At 43.9% G+C, this 22,703-nt stretch overlaps 2 protein-coding genes across 2 annotated transcripts in view; one reads left to right on the top strand and one right to left on the bottom strand.

Moving 5' to 3' along the window:
- Positions 1 to 1,948: 1,948 nt before the first annotated feature.
- On the top strand, positions 1,949 to 15,792 carry ankrd33ba (ankyrin repeat domain 33ba). Its single transcript, XM_076290819.1, is given in 6 exon segments — positions 1,949 to 3,173; positions 12,531 to 12,660; positions 14,058 to 14,198; positions 14,699 to 15,105; positions 15,108 to 15,295; positions 15,297 to 15,792. Coding segments are annotated over 6 exon segments (1,551 nt in total). The 5' UTR covers positions 1,949 to 2,768; the 3' UTR covers positions 15,577 to 15,792.
- Positions 15,793 to 19,135: 3,343 nt separating this feature from the next.
- The window catches only part of dap (death-associated protein), a 19,490-nt gene continuing 15,922 nt past the window's right edge, over positions 19,136 to 22,703 (bottom strand). The window contains exon 4 of the mRNA XM_076290820.1: positions 19,136 to 20,058. Within this exon, the coding sequence (XP_076146935.1) occupies positions 19,939 to 20,058 (120 nt within the window). The 3' untranslated portion in view covers positions 19,136 to 19,938. The remainder of the gene's footprint in view (positions 20,059 to 22,703) is intronic.

Raw genomic sequence — 22,703 nt, 5'->3', positions numbered from 1 at the left:
ACACACACAGTGAGTTAGTTAAATCACAAAATGCAGTAGCAAATTTGTTGAAATCTTGAAGCCCGACTCTGAATTCACTGCACTATTAGACCTATATTGTTCTCTGCTCTCTGTGACTCTGTGGGGGATTTTGTGAGTGCTAGTGAGAGATAATGTGTGGATGACTGAGTGAGTTAGAGTGAGTGAGTGAGCAAGCGAGCGAACTATGAATGAGTGATTGGGTGAGTATTGTTCTGTGCTGCTGTGACTGAGGGACATTTGTGAGTGAGTGAGTGAGAGACAGAGTTGATGAATGAGTTGGTGAATGAGTGATAGAGTCAGAGTGAGTGAGCAAGCCAGCGAGCAAACTATTCACAGCTGCAGTCTAGTTCACAGCTGTCCTGGCACTGAGCAAATAGCTAATTATCCACAGCAATTACAACCCTTATCTGTCCGCTGTACACTGAGGTAATGGGGGTCTGGTGGCAAAGGGTGGGCTTGGGGGTTACAAGAAGGGGACCGGGTCACTGTCTGTGTTGTATGGTCAGTCATGAATACATATATTACTTCATCTAACAGACAAGTAATAAATCACAGATACATTGAATGGCTTGAACTACAGCTGCATGGGCATGCATTTTATCAGTCAACCTATTCAGTGGCCTATAGCCATTTGGAAGAAAGGAACAAATGTTCATTTAGATGGATAGATGGATAAATAGAAGTATGTGAGAGATGCAATCGACTCACTGGGCAATAGGCAGTTGTGGCTTTTGTGCATTTGGACACATTTGTCTAGCTTTAATTCGCCTCTTAACAAATAGAGAGACAGTAATAGTCAGTGTTGAGACGTATTCCACTACAGATTAGAATACATGGCATAAAATGTATTTTACAACGCATCCCGATAGGTTACTCAGGCCAATAACGAATTACATCAGCAATGTCTTATATTTTATTAGCTGTGGATATGGCAGGTAATGAAGCTGTAAGATGCGACATCAGTACTAGCTTCAGAGTGAAGGGAAACCTCACTAACCACCACCAATGTGTAGCACCCACCTGGGTGATGCACGGCAGCCATTATGCGCCAGAACACTTACCACACACCAGCTTGAGGTGGAGAGTGTGGGAAGTTATAGCCTACATTAACTTCCCCAACACATGGGGTAATACATGCCTTTTTATAAAACACTATCAAGAAACTTGAACCTGTTCCTAAAACATACTATAGGCTGGATATGCTCTATTGGCCTACAACAAAACATTCAACCGAGGCATCTCTCTCTCTCTCTCTCTCTCTCTCTGTGTGTGTGTGTGTGTGTGAGTGAGTGTAAGTGTGTGTGTGTGTTTGAGAGAGAGAGAGAAAGAGAGAGAGAGAGATAATTACAGTGTGGGAAACCAGGATGAGATCAGTCATTAGCAGACCTAAAACCAGTCATATTGTCCACACCTGAGACACTGGACTTCCACAACAGCCTCTGTGTGATTGTCTTTGAAATGGCTTCTGAGACCGAATGTAGTTAATAAAAGAACATTACAAGTAACAATGTTTGTGTGATGGGCTACAAATGATTTCTTCTCATAATCCCTATCCAAATAGAGGCAGATTGTGCCATTGGAATATTTAGGTCAAATGCACCTCACAATAGATTTATAAATATACAATATTTCTGGTTTAGGCTTATGACATTATGCCCTAATAATATTGGAACAATAACAATATGAATAGCAATATTTATCTTGAAATAGCCTAGGATTATCTAGTGCAACTAGATCTCTTAAAAAAGTGTACATGTCAACATATGGCAAAGGGATCAAATTACATACAATAAACAAATATGTCCTCGGGACATATGCAAATTCTTTGTTTGCTTTGTTTTAGGCTACTAGGAAACGAGGGATTTCCCCATCAGCAATAACGAAACGACTTTAGTTTCTTATTTCAAATCAAAAGATGATGACGAATCCACCGACACCGACCGATGGATAAAAGTGTTAACCAACGGCAAATGATGTGAAATAGGAAGTGATGAGTTCAACAGCATGTGGCAGTAGACGAAGACGCGGGTTGAACAGGCTAGAACACCGTCCATATTAACTTTAGTCGGGAAAAGTAATCTTGTCTGGGGACGGGGCCGGCTGAGAGACTGAATGAGCAAGAGATGGGGGATTGAGGGAGGGGGGATTTAATCGGATTATGGCGCTACATTTTAGAAAACGCCTACTTCTCCACTGGAGTCTAGCCTGCATCATTCTTACTAACCCACTTGCCCGATAGCTTGTCCATGGAACGTCCCGGTCAGCGCGCAGAGAAGGTTCGCCAACTTTGTCCTTGAAGATGACATTCCAGAAGAGCAGCACTGTTCGGAAGAAACTTTTCTAACCATTGCGCCTAATGTGAAGACTTGTGTCAATTTCCTCTTGGAGTTTCACATTACTCTGGGATTGTTAAACTACGTAGTTTCCCAGGATGGAGCAGTACGTGCTATTGACGTTTTGGAATATCTGTCTTTTTACACGTACAGGGTATTTTTTAATAGTTTATATGGTGTGAAGCTAAACAATGACTGTCCCCCCAAATGCCCACGATTCTGGAAATACGACGTGGTCCAATAATAGAATTAGGCTATAGCCTTGCTGGAGTAGTATAAGTTTCACAAAGTGTTTTTTCTCTCTTTATTGGCATAATAGAGTTGTCTTAATACCTTCATGTTGGAAGACCAGTCAAAATCGTATTTGGAACCAACGCACGTTTTTATTCCCTCAGGCTTTTCCCAAAGGGTTAAATGGTGCTGATAACAGAGGACAGGGATGGAGGGGGATCTCCACTTAGAAGCAAACAAGTTCAGCTGGGTAGAACTGTCGGTGTAGCTCAAGTACATCCCGTAGCAGACACGCAAGTCGTTTTGTCAGAAAATGACCATCTCGGTTCCTATGAATCCGAAGGTTATGACGATGGGGATTTTGAAGAGTATGATGAGTTTTCGGAACTACCAGACACCAGAAGCATCGCCTCGGATGACTCTTTTTACCCACTGGTCGCATATGATGACACTGAAGGATCCCCTGAGAGTCCGGAACCTCTATCGTTGTTTCAGGCATGTTGTACCAACAACCCTGCGATGGTCAAACTTATGATAAGACAAGGGGTGGTAGAGGAGGATGTCAAAGAGACTGACCAGAACAATCGGGTGAGTGAGTTCAGAAGCAGTTAAACACAGACGTTCTGCCCAAAAGAATAACCCGCAAACATATGAGTGACATGCTATAGGCTACTATTTCTGAAATCGAAAGTGAGGTTTCTGAAATCGAAAGTGAGATGGAAATGTAGTTTCATTCAGGTTTGTAGCCTATGCGCACGTGTTCTATCTGTGGTGATAAACAGCACAGTATAACAAGGGTTATGCTGCGAAAGCTAATTGCTTGAGATCAGCTAGAGAGCTTGAAAACGTGTGTGATGAAATGATAGTTTAAAGGCAAATAATATACTTCTGCTTCCATCGCGCATAAATTATGAGAGTGCGCACAAGCGCAAAAGTAAGGGAGGCCAAGAGTCGGCTGACATCAAACGTGTGTTTGGCTACACCATTCTGAGTAGGGAATGCAAACCCCCAACCCACGGAGGGTGAACTTGCAACTTGTTATAGATCAGTTGTAGCCTACAGAGTTTACCCAGACATTATCCGCATGCATCTTTGAATCTTGATACAGTTGGATGTACTAGGTACAGTTGGTTGTACCAGGTAGGTCATTCAGAGCCATTCAGAGGCATTGTTCATTACTGTAGGCTATATGCCTGTTTGAAACATTTACCTCCCAGTGACAGTTCTACAGTTTATGTAATAACAGCAGGGCTCCAGACTAACTTTTTGCACTGGTGCGCCTAACTTTTTTTCTTAGGTGCACCAGCACAAAAGTTAGGTGCACCCAAATTTTCAACCACATCGCATTTAACACCGCAGCAGGTTCACTTTTTTCCCTTAATTACTGTCCTATATAGGTTGTCCTATGACTTATGATTTACAATTCTACAAGAAAAGTAACTTAATGAAGTGTTGGTGGTGCTTTAAGTGCTTCACTGAGCTGAAATTTAAACTTAAAACATCTCAAGATGAATTAAATAAAAATAACAGTGAGTAAATTAACAGTGCACGTCTTTTAAGGGCTTCAAACTGCACATCTCATGGCTCAATGTCTTACATACTATCCTTCATGATCTTTAGGCCTTGGCTAAACCAGCTCGCCATAGCATCTTCCATAGAAATGTATATGAGCACAATTTAAAGAGGGATTTTTATGTGATTTTGCAATGATGATTGCAATAATCATTTGACAGCCCCACAATGCAATTTACTTTTTAATTTTAGTATTTTTAAATGTTCAATAAGAACATCACTATGGTTAATGCAGTAACGAAATGGTAGGCCTATTATTATAGGCTATTGCAATGACTTGCCATGCTCGATCTAAATGTGTCCATTCAATTCACCGTACACAATGACCAGTTATACATGCAGGGAATATTCGGGCTTTAAATGTAGCAGCGATATTCGGTTTGCGCCAAATACCGGATTAATTTGACTGATGCCATCAGAATGAGTTTACACAACTCGCGCGCAAAACAAATATTGCTGTTGAAAACCGGGTTACTCCCTGCATGTAACTGCGGTCAATGACACACTCCTTTTCGGCGATATCTGTATCTGTCGTTCGGGAAGGCCTTGTATGCATTGTTCACAATTTTAAGACGTCTTTTCATCTGCAATGACTCATATAGATTTGGCGCAAGTGGCATTCCTGTACATCGGGTTTACGTTCAAACTATTTTTCTGGTGAATAATTATTTCGGACTGAACTTGGTGAAGGGAAGTTTTACTAGGCCTATCGTAGGCAACGATAAACTTGATCATCAGCTCGGGCTCGGGCTCGTTTGCTGCTGCCAGCCGCCGAAAGGCAGTGGGGAGAGGGGACATTTATCTCGACCTATGTGACCACACTGTAATGCAACTACATCCACTCTGTTTATCTGACGGGTCTCTGACTTCTGTCTCTCTATCTGCAGCACACGCATTTTCAAATTTACACACAGGCACTGGGCCACAGCCAATCAGAGGGGAGGTCCAGCCCTTCACTATCTGTGATTTGTTTAAACCACGAAATTGGCCAAATATGTGTCTGTTATTGAACCAAAGGTAGAGTTTCAATGCGGACACTTTTTCCTCTCTTGAATAGCTGGTTGCACCGGTTTGTTTTTAGTCGCACTTTTGAAAAATTAGGTCGCATATGCGACCAAATTGGTCGCACTCTGGAGCCCTGTAACAACAATAATAATATGGGAATTCTAGACTATGTAACTTCATAAACATGTGTAGGCTATTTATGGTAACATCGTACCAGTTTTGGCCCAACTTTGTAGACCCATAGATCTGTTGATTTATGTAGAGTGAGAAGGAGAAAGCAATGTGTGCCTTACCATGAATATCTAATGACTGAGTCTGTGTGAGCCTATGTGGCAAAGCTTGATGGAGCATTACTTTTAATAACAGGGTGGAAAACAGAGGTGCACAGTTTCAGGAACAAGCAATCCTTGTGTGTGTGTGTTAGCAAGAGGGGTGGAGTTGAAAGTGTGTGTGTGTGTGTGTGTGTGTGTTAGCTGAGGGGGGAGGAGAGTTTTAAGATTTTGTGTTTGTATATTTGTGGTGTGTGCCAGCCATGTTTAAGTATAGGCTACTCCTCAGGTGATCTTAGCAACTTAAATTGAAGCCCTGAAGGCTGAGAGATTTGCCAACACCTATGTTTTACAACAGAACCCTTTATGTTCTACATATAATTTATTATAGAACAAATATAGGCAACTTTGATTCATTTGATATACTTCATTCTCTTATCTCAAGGTTGTCCACATTATGTAACAAAAAACACATATGATTTAATAATTACAAGTGCTGACATTGGCACATGTTGCACATAGTTGATTGCTGTGTGATTAATGATAAAAGACTACATGTTTGGCAGAGGGCTGCATTGCATCAGTCCACTCTCTGGCAGGCCAAAGGAATGTGTTCTAAGGTATGCCCTTAATCTTATCTTGGTCCCCTCAGTGCCTGGTGGATTATGGCTAAGTTTTAGTCTGGATGATGATGTACTACTGTACAGTATATACACACATTTGCTGAAAGAATAGGCCAATTCCTCTAAACAAAATGGATTGTATATGTAACGGAGGCAGAGGCCCGTGAGTGGCAAACGAACTGACCTTGTGACATTGGTGCCATGACCTGGATGGGAGTGAGGATTTAGGGAGGTGAGTGTAACGGAGGCAGACTGAGCTAGCGTGCTAGTTGCTCGTGTAAATCCTCACAGCCCTAACCTTAAGAACGCTTCTAACCGCTGAGTTGGAAGCTGAGTTGGAAGCCTGGGCTTTTAGCTCAGTGGTTAGAGCGTTCGTCTCCCATGCCGGTGTGTGTGTCAAGGTGGTGGGCTCGAGGCCCGTGAGCGGCGAACGAACCGACCTTGTGACTAGATAGATATTGAACATCCATTACAACATCTTAAAGACTAGTCCAATTACAGTATCAACAATGATAGCACTGCTGTAGTGTCAGCATAACACATGCAGACTATAGATTAGGTCATCATGTTTAGGTTAAAGTAACCTTCCCATAGTGTAATATATATGGTTTCATGAAGAACATCTGAATAAAATAGTTGATGGGTTTATATTGTCCATTGTTATGTAATAGATGATGTAGTATGAGATTAAATTGTTTACAAATTCACAGTTTTAAATAATCAAACACAAAAACTAAATTTCATTTTAAACCATATCTAGTTTCACATTATTGTCAGTGAAAGCTACTGTATCTCTCTTCAGCAAGCCACTGAGCTTATGTAGTTGATGGAGGGGCAGGTCTGTCTGTCGAGGGTATTGCACACACATAATTAAAATGGATGGTCTCATCAGCTGCAAATGTAGACCTAGTCAATGGCAATCTCACACTATGCCTAAAGGCAGAAACAGTGCCACATGGAGTAACTGTATCAGGTCCCCATACACCCAGCCTTTAGTTTCTTTTGGTCCATACTTTTGTACTTCTTTGTGACCCATGAAGAAGGACTTTCTAACTGCTGTTTAAAAGACCTTTAAGTGCTTTCTGGTAACATAATTAAAACAAGACAACACAATGTTGAATTATTTGATTCATCATCTCAATTGCTTGGGTAGGTTTCTCAGAGCTTAGTGGAACATGTACAGCATAAAACAAGATACAATTCATCAAGGATTAATAATATTTAGTGTAAGCATGCAATAAAGTTACACAGTGTGAGATAGGAGAAAGAAGGTTTTGTTTTGAAGTTTAATACACAAGGCTCTTAAGGAAAATGGCAAATAATGGTTTCATTTGTTAGATTGTCGAGTTCCACATCATAGTTCATTCTTTCCTTTGCTAAATAAATAAAAATAAAATTAGATCTGGACACACTAAGGAGTGAACTGGCAGGCCCCTGGGTGCCTCAAAAGCTTCTTCGTTCCGCTCAAGAACACAAGACAATGCCTCCACTGAGAGACGACAGTATTTCCTCAGGTCATTGGCCAGTATGTGGTCTGTGCATTTCCAGAAGTTATCCAGCATTTTGCTTCAGTACCAAGAATAATGTTTCATCTTTCTGCAGAAATAAAAAGATCAGTGAGATTTCGCCGATAGTCCCTATGAGTTCTGGATCTAGATGTAGTGTTATAGTCGTCTTCATGAGTTATGCTCAAGCTGTTTGTATGCCAGAATAGCTATCCCATAATTCCCATGAGAAAAGGAATATCCCTCCCTGGTATTTGTCATAAAAGGGGTTATGAATTGCATTACGTTTTAATTCAGTGGCAACAGTCATATTAGCAGTAATTGTCCAGAGGGTTTGTTTGTTTCGTTTAAAAATGTGACTTGTATCCTGGAGCTCTGTGCTATCTCATCATTCCCATAAGGAGATGCGTCATCTTCCCTTCAATAGCGTATATTTCATGTAGGTGTCAGGAATGTAAATATTAGACGTTTGCCATTTGCAAGGAATCACATGCTTGCACCATAGACAGATTTATTGCAGTGGCTGTTGTTTTCCTCAGGAATGACCACATATTGCATCACCGTAACCATCCAGTGAATTCTTTCTGTCTGTATCCTCTTTTCAATCATTTAGCAGTCAGTCAATAATTTACTCACTAATACCAAAGGCATACACAACGACCAAAACCTGAATGATGCCTTCACTTTTAGCGATATGAGTAAAATCTCTTTTTTTTTTAATCCAGTTGCCATGACCATAACTGTTAAAGCACCATTGAATTTGAGTGGGGGCAGATGTCATTCTCATCTGGCTGCTATGTGTTTTGAGTTATTTTGAAGTCCGCCTTAGATATACAAAAGTTAGAGTTGCTGCGTCTTCGCAACCATTCTGATATGAAAATATATATATCTCGGCGGAAGAATGATGATCTATGAATAAATCAGTACATTTGTCATTGCTGTTCCTTTAATTTATGAAATCTTGTCAGATTTGTGGAAACGGGTGCGCACGTCCAGAATATGTTTTAACATGGGGCCAGACAAAACGTGAGAGAGAGAGAAGGAAATGGTCTGCACACTGTATATGAGCTCCAAGAAACACTTTATTTATTCTAAAAAGGCAACGTTTTGGTCTCAACAGATCTTCATCAGGCAAATAAGAACTAAGAAATAAGAAGTTCTTATTTGCCTGATGAAGATCTGTTGAGATCGGAACGTTGCCTTTTTAGAATAAATAAAATATTTCTTGGAGCTCATATACAGTGTGCAGATATATCTAGTAACCATTTTAGGAAAGCAATAGTTCCAGTGATTTCAGAGTAGACTAGGTAAGGGGGACTTTAGAACACACAGTACAGTACACATTAATGTGTTTACCACTGAGCTTATCTTACCCATATTCTATAAAGTTACATGTCACAATGTGCGCCAAGAAAAAACTGCACTGGCAGTTAAGAATAGTAAGGCTACTGCTTTGCTAAGCAGTAAGAGTATTACTAGATAAATATATTGTCTCCTCTCCTCTAAAGAATGAGATTGAGAGATGTGCCCTTAAAACCTTTCACCTCCTTGCCAGACTACTAGACTAGAAAGTGAAAGAGAGAAAGTGTGTGTGAGAGAGAGAGAGGGAGAAAGAGAGAGAGAGTACTCTGCTCTGACAGTGGCTCATGAAGGCTTATCCGTTCTATTTTAAGAGCTGAATTGGCCCCAGATTACCCTAACATAAAGCATCTATCAACACCCACACACTACAGCGAGATGCAGCTGAGCAGATTTGATAGGGCTTCGTCCAAAACACTTGGCCAGATGACCAGTTGGACGGCTGGACACACAGAGCCTTTCAGAGTCTGCCTGCCAAATTGAAATGTACGACACAAACACTCGATGAAGCGCTTCTCTTCAGCCAAGAATGTGCCCCATGGCAGAGAGCCATATTATATTGTCTGATGTAACATTTTAATCACGATGTCAACTGGACAAGGAAAATAGGTTATGTTACTGTATGATTTTAATGCGCAAAGGATGATGCAAGTGGTGCTTATCCTTTTAAAGATATGAACATATGTTATAATGTTAAAAAGTTATTTCTGGCGTATTATACTATACTATACACATTCGTCCGATACGGCTGCGGAGCAAAATGAGTTCGGGGTCTCCAGCGGATCCAAATTACTCCACTTCGGATACGCTGATCTGATAGTCTAGTGTGGAAGGGAGGGTGAATCATAACAAAAGTACGTCGGATACATTTGTATCCAACATAGTGTACATGTAGCCATAGATTTGGGAGTATGTGAGCATCTGGCCTAGAAGTGACTCAGTATTATGTACTTACTTAGTATTCGTATTATCTAATAGGATGCTCTCAGGTTCAAGGTTAGGACAAGGATAATATTAGTGTTAGATAGTACAGTACACTGCTACAATGAACGTAATATGTGACCTGTTTTCTGTAGGCTTTCCTCTCTGTCATTCAATTATAGACGGTTGTGTCAGTGCTAGTAAGGTGCAACTCATTCAAAGGACTGCAAGGACACTAAACATGTGTCCACCAATTTGATTTGCGTTTGCTCCCATCCTGTTTGTCAAACTATAACAGGTTGCACAACCCCTTGCTCAGGACAGAGCTCTCTTGTTGATTTTTGAAGGCCTGTGTGTGTGTGTGTGCATGCGTGCGTGTGTGTGTGTCTGTGCCTGTTGTTGAGCGTGTGTGCAGCAGAGTGGGGTAGTGAAGGGTAGCGCAGTGCAGCGCGGCGTGCTGTTGTGTTGTGTGGAGCGGCGTTGTCTGGGGTTATTTTTAGCCGTACGCCTCCAGCTTTGTGTCAGCCTGATGAGGGAGTTTGGTAATGCTGTGCTGGGCTGGGCTGGGCTGGGCTCCATTGGGTTGGGGGACGCAGCTGAGCGGCACAGCAGGACAGACAGGCGGAGAGCCGCGGGGTGGAGAGTGCCGGTCTGTCACACACATGTGCATACACGGAACAGATGGACACAACTCACATGGACAGAGCTAAACACAAACACAAACACACACACAGAAACACACAAATACACATGAAAACACACATACAAACGTAAACAATGACATAAATACACAACAAACACACACATACTGTAAATGCATTTTTAAAACTTAACAAATAGCAATAACAATAACTGAAAAAACAAACAAACCATAAAGCATGTCCCTAGGCCAGCACCTTTTACAGTAAGAAGCATACCATAAAAAAGAAAAAGGATTATACCATTGATAAAAATCTCCCCTTGGTCCTTATGTAATGAATGGTAAAGCCCTGTGTCCGCTGATGCTCCTCTTCACTGGGATCTCTGTCCCGCCTCCTGCTGTTGTCCTCAGAGCAGAACAATACCGTAATGGGCTTTGTGAAGTGGCGGTGGGGAGCCATGTGACTTGGCCCGGGCGCAGTGGGAGCGGCGGGGCGGGTCCGCAGACCCTGGAACAGACAGATGGGCCGCGCCGGTGAAGGGTTTAAGCGGGAGCAGCACATTAGGTCCACACACCACTCGACCTGCGGAGCCCATACGGCTTTGAACTTCACCCTCAATCACCCCGGTCAGCAGGTCAACTAGGTCAACAGGGAGCTCAGGGAGTGTGTGTTTGTGTGTGTGTGTGTGGGGGGGGGGGTGTTAGGAAAGCCACATACGTAGGGGAAAGCTGACTGTAATGAGGGTGGATGTATGGGACATGTATATAGACATGAGACCAGATGCTGGAGGAGCCAGTATAATCAACCTGTCTCAGGCCACGCTTTCCACACACTGAACAGAATGCACTTTCATAAAGGACTGGCTGCTGCACAGTTGATTCGGTGCTCAAATTTCATAACCTACGTGTATCCCAGACGTACAGTAAAGCACATTTTGCAGTTATAGTATGTGATTACTAAATTAAAAACATTTGGACTGTGGTAAATCTAGGTGTGCTATGATATACCAAAACAGGTGGTTATAATGCTCAACATCTGTAGGTGTTGCAGACCGGGGGTTTGGGGGGCTGTATGTGTGTGTGTGGAACTATTTTGATAAATGCCCTGCTGTCCACACACTGAAAACAGATGGTGGTCCAGAGTGAAGGTGAATAATGACTAGAAGACAGAAAATACAGCATTCAGCAGAGCACAGTCATAAATAACTGTCAGAAACTCAAACTGAAAGTGTTTGCAGTCTCTAAAAGGCAATGCATGGCCCTGCAGTGCACGCCCCTACAGTCACAACGGCAAATCCCCAGTCGGGGGGCACACGTATCGCCCTGACCTGAGTAAATACTCAATACTAAAATTATTTCACTGAGGCTTTGCCCAGACCCGACAAACACCTTTTCAAAGTTTGTTCCTCTCTCTGTCCATGTCCTTCATGGCCCGCACCGGTGCTGCTGTGTTTACTTTGGCTAACATAAAGAGAGAGAGAGAGAGAGAGAGAGAGAGAGAGATGGGAGGGAGGGACAGAGTACAATTTTTTAGAGAGGTTTTGAGTGCACACGTCTTTTGGCAGAACAGTTTGAAAATATATGGATCTCAAACAGTTTTCAGCAGTCTTCTGTGTTGGCCTTCACTTGTAGGATTCCTGTAGAAAGCAGTCATTTACTTCCAGAACTAAATCCTCCACCAACATACAGTATGATCAGTAATAATAAATGTATGAGAACTGCAATACGCATCTGTTATTATCTGTAATTATTTAGACTCAACAATTATTCATACTTGTAAAAAATATATATAGTGGTTGGAAATGAGAAATGCAATGAAGTATCCTTATTCTCTTGCACTGGAATAAGTATACTCTATAATCAGCCTTGGGTCCACACTGGTCACAGACTGGACTGTCCAGCTTTTCCTTTCCTCACAGGCCAGGCTGGCCTGAGGTGTACAGAAGGCTGCAGTGGAAAAAGCCGACGTGTTCCACACAGCACAGCACAGTATAGTCCAGCACAGTGAGGCTCTTGTGTGAGCATGTCTCTGTCCACTCCTCTCTCCACAGACGGGCTTGATGGTGGCGTGCTACCAAGGCTATGTGGACGTGGTCATCGCCCTCTCGCAGTGTCCGCACCTGGATGTGAACTGGCAGGACAAGGAGGGCAACACAGCGCTCATTACGGCATCCCAAGCAGGTACAAACACCTCTCTCTTTCTCTCTCTCTCCCTCCCTCATCATGGTGTCACTAGCCAATACACTCTCAATACAGTACATACTCTCTCTTTCTCTCTTCTATCTCCCTCCCTCCCTTTATCATGGCATCTTATATCTCCCTCCCTCCCTTTATCATGGATTCACAAACAGGCACAAACATCTCTCTCCCTTCATCATGCCATGACAAAACGTCTTCTCTCTCTCCCTCACCATAGCGTCACAAGCTGGTATATACCCCTAACCCCTCACTCCTTCTTCAGCCACTTGGAAGCCGTTAAATTGCAGTTCATTCTTGTTCTTATTTATGAAGTGCCTTTAAAATGAACAGCGTGTCTTTAGTTTACAGAAAGCAATATTACACACCACAGAACAGAATGAACCGGGCAATACTGTATCGCTACACTGCATAAACTAGCTTTGATTGTATTTTCCCCCCTTTTAAATGACTTGACAAACCATTACAGTAGAATATTTGCTGTTCATTCCATAAGCAATCATGTGCCCAGCTGGGATTTCGTGATAACTGTAGTGTAGCAGGTGTCACAGCTGAACAGTACTCAACTTGGCACTTTCCAGTGTGGTGAGGGAAATGGAGTGGGCCCACTGCCAACAGGCACTCACTGACATTTACACTTTACTTATTTATTTAGCTGATGCTTCATACAAAAGCAATTTGCACCACGCACGTGAAGTGTAGTATGTGGTGAACCTATGATCTATGTCATGTTAGCACTTTGTTCCATCAGCTCATCCAAAAGGGCTCTGGCTTGGCTGTGTGTTGGGGTCTTCCCCAACAGTGCTCTACTAGATCATCTGGTGTAGATAGCTCTGGAGAAGAGCGTCTGCCTGTCAAATGAGTCCATGACGTGTGCAGCACATGTAACCCAGATGGTGATTATGATGGTGCGTGACAGCTGGTAGAGTGACTCCTGGAGCAAGGTGCTCCCAACACCAGGATCATGGCTTTGAGCCTCAGGGATCACGTAGGCCCACTGATAGGAATGTATCTGTTGGCTACAATTGATAGAAGCATCTACTAAATGAATACATTTACAGAAAGCAAATACGTGGTTTCTGTAGAACAATCTGTTAATGATGTCAAGATCAAGCCAACACGACTTTGATTCCAAGGGAGGATTCAAAGCATACACATAGACGTGTAACCCAGGTGATGTTAACTTGTGGTTGTGTATGAACAGACAATATCCAGTGGGTTATGGGCATGAAACATCACTCTGGAAAAAGATAAATAAACCAAATCATATGGGAGCTATATGGTGTGCAGTTGATCTTCATGAAGTTTTTTTGAACCAGCGGCAAGTTCCTTTAAGATTTGGTTGGCGCGTGATTTCACTTGCATTCCCGTTGCATTCCCAGGGCACATCACCATCACTAACTACCTGCTGAACTACTTCCCGGGGCTGGACCTGGAGCGGAAGAACGTCCACGGCTTCACGGCACTGATGAAGGCCGCCATGCAGGGACGAGTGGAGTGTGTGCGCGCCCTCATGCTGGCAGGTGCTCAGCAGGAATTCACACACACGCCAGGAGAACTCACATACACACACACTTAGGACTGCAGAAAGCCCATATGGTGGAGTGCGGCTGAGGGATGGGGGTATGAGGCAGGAAGGGAAGATTATTAGAATTCAGTTCAATCACACTTTATTTCAGTTTTAATTCAGATGGGTGTCCTGGTCTGGACCTAACGTTTGAGGCAGAAATCATGAGTTTTGCTATTTATTTTCCTTCACTTTTGTATGATAAAAGAAAATGAAGGCCATATGGCCAATTATTTCTGTATTTTTTTCTGTGTGTGCCTACTGTTTTTGTAAGATATCTGTTTTAGGCCAGACTAATTATTAGTTGTTTATACTATATAAAGGAGCTAAAACACACATAATTTAGCCCGTATGCCCCCAAGGAAATATAATGCGGGAACTGTTGTGTAAATGTTTTGTAAATGTTGTGTAAATGTTTTGATTATTCCCTGTCTTTCCTTTTGTGTCCCTTCGCAGGAGCCAACATGAAGGCCCGTGACCATGGACGCAAGCTGACGCCGCGGGAGTGGGCGCTGTTCACTGGCCGCTATGACACGGCCTACACCATGCTGCGCCTCCTGAGCCGGCCGTGCCCTGAGCAGGTGCGCAGCTCCTACCTGCCCGAGTGGCCACTGCTCTCCGCGCTGGTGGCCAAGGCCCAGGAGCCCAAGGGCTGCCTGCGGCGGCTGTCCGACTCCATCCGCGGCACCTTCACGCTGGCCAACGTCACCGACCCGGTGGAGGACGGCGCGCTGGACCACATGGTTCGCATCACCACGTCGCTCAGCAGCCCGTTCATCAGCACGGCGTGCCAGACGGTGTGCCCGGGCAGCCCGCCCTGCGTGGGCAAGCGCCGCCTCTCCGTGCCCGAGATCCTCAAGAAGCAGCGGGCCGAGCAGCTCAAGGGCCTGGGTCCCGAGCGGCTGGACAACTACAAAAAGCTCTTCCAGAACTCGCGCGTGGTGCTGGTGACCAGGCCCCGCGACCGCCGCACCAGCCTGCAGTCGCAGCTGCTCCTGAGGGAGAGCCCAGCGGCGGCGTCCGGCGGCGTGTCCCCGACCGAGGCCCTGCGGCGGGGGAGCCTGCTGCCGCTGCACATGGTGCGGAGGAGCAGCGTGCGGCCGGGCATGGGCGTGCCCAAGCTGCGCGTGTCCAAGGCGCCGGCGTCCGACTACGTGCCCGAGAAGAACCGCAGGAAGAGCAGCAGCAAGGACAACGGTCAGAACGGCCAGTTCCTGCAGATCCCCAAGTGGAGGTACAAGGAGATGAAGGAGGAGCGGAAGAAGGCCGAGGAGGCCGAGAAGAAGAGGCAGGAGGCAGCCTCGCGCAGACAGTCGCCCGCCAGGAAGAAGTGACACTTAGTGTTAAGGCCTATTCACACCAAGAACGATAACCATAACCATAACCATAACGATAAAAGCGTTCACACTGAACAATGATAAGCAAAGTCTTTCCTTGTGTTAATGAATGTGACGGTTAAAATTCAATTGGTTCTGATTGGCTATTAGCTTTTTATCGTTCTGAAAATCGCTCTGAAAGTGATCCCCAACGATATCGTTCTTCATGTCGTTATCGTTATAGTTTATGTGTGAACGTCGTCATTCATATTAACGAGAACGATATGTATTTATAGCTATCGTTATCGTTCTTGGTGTGAATGGGCCTTTAGGGTCTCCAGGTTCTTCCTTGTTTCTAGTGTTCCAGGTTCTTCCCTGGCTCTAGTACAGGTTGGGCTCTGGTTCCGCCCCAGATGAGCCTTTTACGATAGATTGTATTTAATACTTGAAATGTTTTACGTAATTTATTTTTATATTTGTGTTTATTTTTGAAATAGGCAAAACACTGAGAGTAAAGCTTTTTATTTCACTACAGGGCTTGACTAACAAATCCTGAGAAATATAGAGAGATGTAGAGAGTTGCCTTTGTGGATGTGGGTATTCATGTCCAGAATTAATCTGGGGGGTATTCCAAGTACGTGGTTTAGTGACAAACCTGGGTTAGTTAACTCAGAGTAGGTGGTAAACCTCGTAATAGAAGAACTGTATGGCTTCATTCTCCTAACAAAACAATACCATAGGGCTTTTGTTGTAGGAGGTTTACCACTTACTCTGAGTTAACTTACCTAGGTTTATCATTAAACCACGTACTTGGATACCCCCCAGTTCTTCTATTAGGAGTTTTATCACCTACTCTGAGTTAACTAACTCAGGTTTGTCATTAAACCACGTACTTGGAATACCCTCCTGGTTCATTTCCTCATTTACTAAATCCAGACAGTGCAGCCACTTAAGAGCAATCAGACTGCACAGCACAAGGAAAGAGAAGGAAATCAGGTGGGACACAAAACACTGTAGGGTTTTGCATATTGAAAATACTTTTTATGCTTGGCTTCATACAAGGCTAAACAATTAAAACTGTTAATATGTTCCTAGTTCTACAACAAAGAAACAATTTCTTGTTCTTATTTTTGTAATTATGACTACATGACTTCATCTCAGCGCTAAAAGTGTTTTATGAATGTAGCATTTTACAGTTAGAATATACCTCATTTTAGGTTTTATTTTATCAAAAGTTTTGTCAACTCGGACAACTTATTTCGTCAGTTTGGCGATATTGTGGTAGAGGTGTCCAGTGCATTCTGTATGTGGACAGTGGAATCAAGCACCAGTTTGGCACTGCACACTAGCGCACTGAGATGGAAATAAAACTGTGACTATAAAGACAAAGTAGCAGGCCAAGGTTTGTGCATTTCCAAGACAGATAAAGAAGAATTGTAGTAAGACATCCATTACTACCCAGATACTTACGAATGGCACTGCTTGTGGTTAGTGATATTTGTGTCCATCAAAGATGAGAGATGTATTTCTTTATTTTTTTTTTTTTTTTTTAGCTCAGCCCTGAAAGGGTGGTTATTCTTAGACATAATTACAGCCATGTTTGGCTCTTCCCACCTCCTATCAAGCATATCTCTGTGAAATAACGAATGTTTTCATGGCCAGATTGGCATTTTAAAAGAAATGTGTCCATTCAGAGGTAAAATGTAGAAATTGTTTTCCTTTTCTAATTTAACTTTTCAATATGAATGCCCATACTAAGAGAAAGTGCACTATCAGTGTTAAGAATGTTGTTCCAAGTCTATGCATAACTAAAGATTATACTGACAACATAATTGCCTTTGTAACAGACTTAGTCTTACAATAGGCATACTGCCCCAGACCCATATCTTTCTCTCTCAGGAAAGTGTTTGTGTTCCATTCCTATGTGTAGTCACTGAATTTATCTTGATGAGCCGGGGACAAGGTCTCCCCCTCATCCACCCACAGAGCAATAATGTCATTCCACACACCACTGTGCCTCTAGGTTACTAACAAAAGCCCTACTCACACACGCACTCACACACAGTGTAAGGCTCTCTACAGGTACACTACAGTTAAGGAATAACACCCTTATTACGGGCCAATCAAAGTAGTCCTTATGTTTACACTGAAGTTACAAACCAAAAAAACGGAACCAGCAGTATTCAAGACTTTGTTTCTGAAAATGGAAAAACAAAGATGAAAACAGTAAAATAGCAATGTCATTAATAAAAAATATGTTTTTGTATTGTGAGTATGTTGTATTTGTTTGTATTGTCTCTATGCCTCTTTTGAATATCCATCAACAATGCACACGTAAGCCCCCTTAAGAAGGTAACAAAGCTCTTGCAGCACATGTGGGTCTATGAAGGTCATTTGAAAGGCCAGACGCTTGCTGTCATCATCCGATTGCAGTCTTCTGCTGCAGTGTCAGCATTTTCTTTTGAGGCTAGCCATTGTGCTGCCTCGGGTGACACAAAGAGCACCCTCTGTTGGAGAGGAGGGGAACAGCATGTGGATTAATGAGGAACTGTGGCAGTGGTGGCAGTGAGTTAGTTAGTCAATGGTCTGGAGTCAGAGTCAGTGGGGTCACAGAGACCCGGCAAGCAGGTCAGCCAGACAGGGGCTTTACAACGCTGTGCTGACTCTGGCTGTGTGTAATTTTAGGCTTGCCTCTTGACTTTTGAGTCAGCACCAACTGCAACAAAAGAGCTTGTGCTACTGAAAGCACTACTGCAAATAAAGCCACACATACAACCTTGAAACTTTTACTCAGATTCTTTCACAGTTTTTCTGTGGAGTTATAGTGGAGATGGACAAACATAAGTCTTTAAAGTTGCCAAAAGTATAATATTTAGCTTGGCTACTTGGCCTGGTTTTTGTGTTGTTTGACCAGGCTGTCTCTGGACTTGTGTAAGGCTAATGACAGGCTGTGGTCTGTAATCTATGTGTGTGTGTGTGTGTGTGTTTCAGAAGTCAAGGACTCACATGGGGACTGGGAACAGCTGGCGAGCACACCTGAGTGCGCCCAGGACAGGTGACAGTGAGAACCAGGGTGGGCAAATCCTGACTGGCATTAACACCTGGCCAAGAGCGCCACAGACGGGGGGTGTGGGGGGGTAAGGGATGGGGTGGTGGGGCGCTGGGAGTGGAACGTGGACTGACAGGTATGGTGCAATGCCATGTCACAGCACAAGAAAGTAGGCCAGGGGCTTACTCAACCACCAAATAGGACTCCTCTCCATCAGCCAATCAGACTACACTAGGAGTGTTGAGGTTTGCATACACCTTTGTCCAAGTCTTGTTCCTTCATCAAGACTCCTTTCTGCCATGTTCTCTCTGTTTTTCTGTTTTTTGGTCTTATTTGTTACACTAGATTTCGAAAAGAACAAAGAGACGTTTATATGGCGTCAAATACCAGATGTATTTATCCAACACAATATATATTATAATGAAGGAATAGCAATCATCTGCGTTCAGTCTCAGGGGGGACTAAGCACATAGAAGCGCTGTAAGCACCACACTGTTAGTTAAGGGACATAGGTGCTCAGAATTGGCATTTTTTTTTTTGATCATGTTCTATTTTTATTCCAACAGCCACACGTAGACTAAAGCCTAACTCCTCTAACATCACAATCCTTTCACATGACATCACTTAGGATTTATACAATTTACACAATTCCAGAAAATAATGTGTCAAACAGGACAAAAAAAAAGAAATAAAAAAAAAAATATTCTAATTTTCTTATTAAATACATCCCCTTAACATTACAAGAATATGTTCAATCTAATAAAATTACTCTGATATTAAACCCTGAACAGTTTTAGTGTTCTCATCATCATCTTCATCATCATCATCATGGTCATCAATCTGCACGGAGACAGGAGAGTGTATCTGTTCTGGCTATGGTGATTGGACGAAGGCTAGTGTGTAGGCGGGGCTTAGGGCACGAGCGTGATCATAAGGAATGCCTGGCGAGGCGCAGTGATCCCTGGGTAACCTGAGCACTTGCGGGCAGGCAGGTGGTGGAGATGATTTGTTGGTTGGTTAGTCGAGTGACCTGGTTGGTTGTTTGTTCGGATTGGTGGATGGGTGCGATGGGTTTGTTGTGGGATTTGGTTGGGCAATTTGGTTTGTTTGTTGAGTGACTGGTTGGTTGTTTGGTTGAGTTGGGTCGGGTCGTTTGGACTGGTGAGTTATGGGGTCGGGTCGGGTTGACACATTGGTCGGGTCGTTTGGTTGGGTTAATGCATTGGTCGGGTTGTTTGATTGGGTTGGTGCGTTGGTTGATGTGACTGGGCTTTGGTGTGGTCCCATGCCGTCCCGCGGTGCAGTGCGGTGTGGCGTTCCTGCGTAGGGGCTCACTTGCGTGGCTGGTGGATGTGCTGGTTGATGTGGTGAGCCGAGGGCAGTTTCTGCACCCCTGGGACGGGCTTCTGGTGGGCCACCTGTGCCGCCTCCGGGGTGAAGTCCTTATCGCCCTGCCACAAACAAACAGAAAAACACACATCACACACAAGACAGCCACAAACACACACATGACATGTACAAGCACCCACACAGGCAAACTCACACATAGAGGCACAAACACACAGGCGCACACAGGCGCACACACACACACTAGCAAAACAATATAAAGCTTTTATGTGCATTTCACACACAAGAGAACCTTTTGTAACCAACAAGCACACAAGTCATAATACACACAAATCTGTATAGTTTCTAGGACGCGCGCACACAGACAGACAGACAGACACACACACACACACACACACACACACACACACACACACGCGCACACAGCCATTCATGCATTAATGTGCCTCTCTTGTTCAGATGCGCTGCAAATTTCCATGCAAATTACTATTGAAAAAAGGAAGTTTGTGGCGAACACGACCCACTTTCCACCTCCTGCCTGCGCCACTTCACAAAGTAGAACAAAGAGGAAATCCCAGCCCAGCGGACGTCCACTGAGATGCACATGTACTACCCCCAGGAAAGCACCAAAAATACACATCCCCTCGCCCCCACCCACTCCCCCTCAAATTCCAATCTGTTAGTGATGACACAATCTTCTCTTTAGAGTAAGATGGAAAAGCACACAGCGGCCTATCAAGTGCATTATCACAGGGAGCGCTCCTACAGGGCTTTAATGAGGGATGAGAATGACGGGGACTAGACTGGTGCGCTGCAGCCCTGTGTGTGTGTGTGTGTGTGTGTGTGTGTGTGTGTGTGTGTGTATATGCGTGTATGCGTGTGTGTGTGTGTGTGTGTGTGTGTGTGTGTCTGTGTGCGTCTGTGTGCGTGTGTGTGTGTGTATATGCGTGTATATGCGTGTGTGTTTGTGTGTGTGTGTGTGTGTATATGCGTGTGTGTGTGTGTCTGTGTGCGTGTGTGTGTGTATATGCGTGTATATGCGTGTGTGTTTGTGTGTGTGTGTGTGTGCGTGTTTGTGTGAGTGTGTTTCGTTTCCTGACTTGCTGGGCAGCATACGGATGACTAAGGCGGCTGAGTTACTGCAGTTTCTCGGCGAGACAAGCTGTATGGATGGAGGGGGGGTGGAGGCATTGCAGCAGCTCTGGAAGAGCGGAGAACAACCTCTATCTAACAGACTCAAACACGTCAGGCCAGTACACTTAGTTATAGAACTGAGCATCTGCTGTGTTGAATAAATGGAGAAATAAAGTTAGCAGTGTGATCTACAAATATTGCTGGCCTGGTATACTGGTGTATAGGTCCTTACAGGAAGAAAGATGTCTCTGTTTATGGCCCCTGACCACACACAGACACACACACACACACATTACGGGACGGACAGATGCCGAGGCCAGATGTTGCCACGGTAATGGGGGTCAGAGGTCAGAGGGGCAACTTGCCAGTTGCTGGAATTCTGCTGAGTTTCTCTTTCCCTTTATCTCTCTCCCTCTCTCTCTATCCCCCTTTGTCTGCCTTGATCTCTCTCTCTCTCCCCTATCAGTCTCTCCCCTACTCTCTCTCTCTCCATCCTCTCCTCTCTAACCCCCCCCCCCCCCACACCTCTCTACCTTTCCACCTCTCAGTGAGCCGCTCAAGAATTGGAAATTGTGTCCTCAGTAGAAGCAGAATCCTCAGTTGGGAGTTGGGCATTGCCTTTGAGATCCTACTTTTATAAATCAAAGTGAAAGAAAATCAAAGACTACCCCCCCCCCTTCCCTTCTTACACACACACACACACACACACACACACACACACACACACACACACACACACACACACACACACACACACACACACACACACACACACACACACACACACACACACACACACACACACACACACACACACACACACACACACACACACACACACACACACACACACACACACACACACACACACACACACACACACACACACACACACACACCCTTACGAACAGTCATTTTCAGGCTAATAAAAGTAACATATGCCAGTGTCATCAGGGCTATTAAAAGAGTTCAGTAGATGCCCTGATGGCCCTACTAACATTGGCTAACCTGGCTGGCACCAAACCGATTCTCAGAAGATAATGTTTAGGGATCCTTTGTTTACTTTCCATTTCCAAAGGGTGTAACCAGCAGTGAAATTAAACTTGAACTGTAACATTAAAGGTGCCATGTGTAATGTCCGCCAAAAAATCAATTCATACTCCACATTCCATAAAAGATGGGGGCAGTATACCTCCAGAAAGTGAGTTGGTCTACCCTAGAGTAACAACCGAGACACGTGTATTGCAGTTTGGCTGGCGGTTATGTTGCCCGCATACCGCCTCCCATGGCCGAATCTGGTATTATGACACCTGTCGGGCTGTGGCTAGTAATTTAACATGCTAATTCAGGTTGATATCTCTGCAGCACTATACCTTGTCATTCTTTTAATGACATCATCGCCCTTATTTCTTATTCTCATTCTTTTGATGCTTGTAGCTCATTTTTTGGATATTTTTACCTCAATTCTTACACATGGCACCTTTAAACTCTCACCTAATCTTTTCGGAAGTACTGCAAACACATCTTTCTTAAATGCAGTCATTTACTTAATTTCAAGATAATGTTGTTTAATACTGATGCAATCAGGGCAGCCATTGGTTGTGTTCAACAGTGT

The sequence above is a fragment of the Alosa pseudoharengus genome, unplaced genomic scaffold, assembly GCF_046254945.1.
Source record: "Alosa pseudoharengus isolate Yale_2024_CS ecotype anadromous, Long Island Sound unplaced genomic scaffold, YU_APseudo_1.1 YU_APseudo_1.1_scf_18, whole genome shotgun sequence".
Taxonomy (NCBI): domain Eukaryota; kingdom Metazoa; phylum Chordata; class Actinopteri; order Clupeiformes; family Clupeidae; genus Alosa; species Alosa pseudoharengus.
The sequence above is the reverse complement of the archived record's forward strand: the minus strand, read 5'-3'. Positions and strand labels throughout refer to the sequence as shown.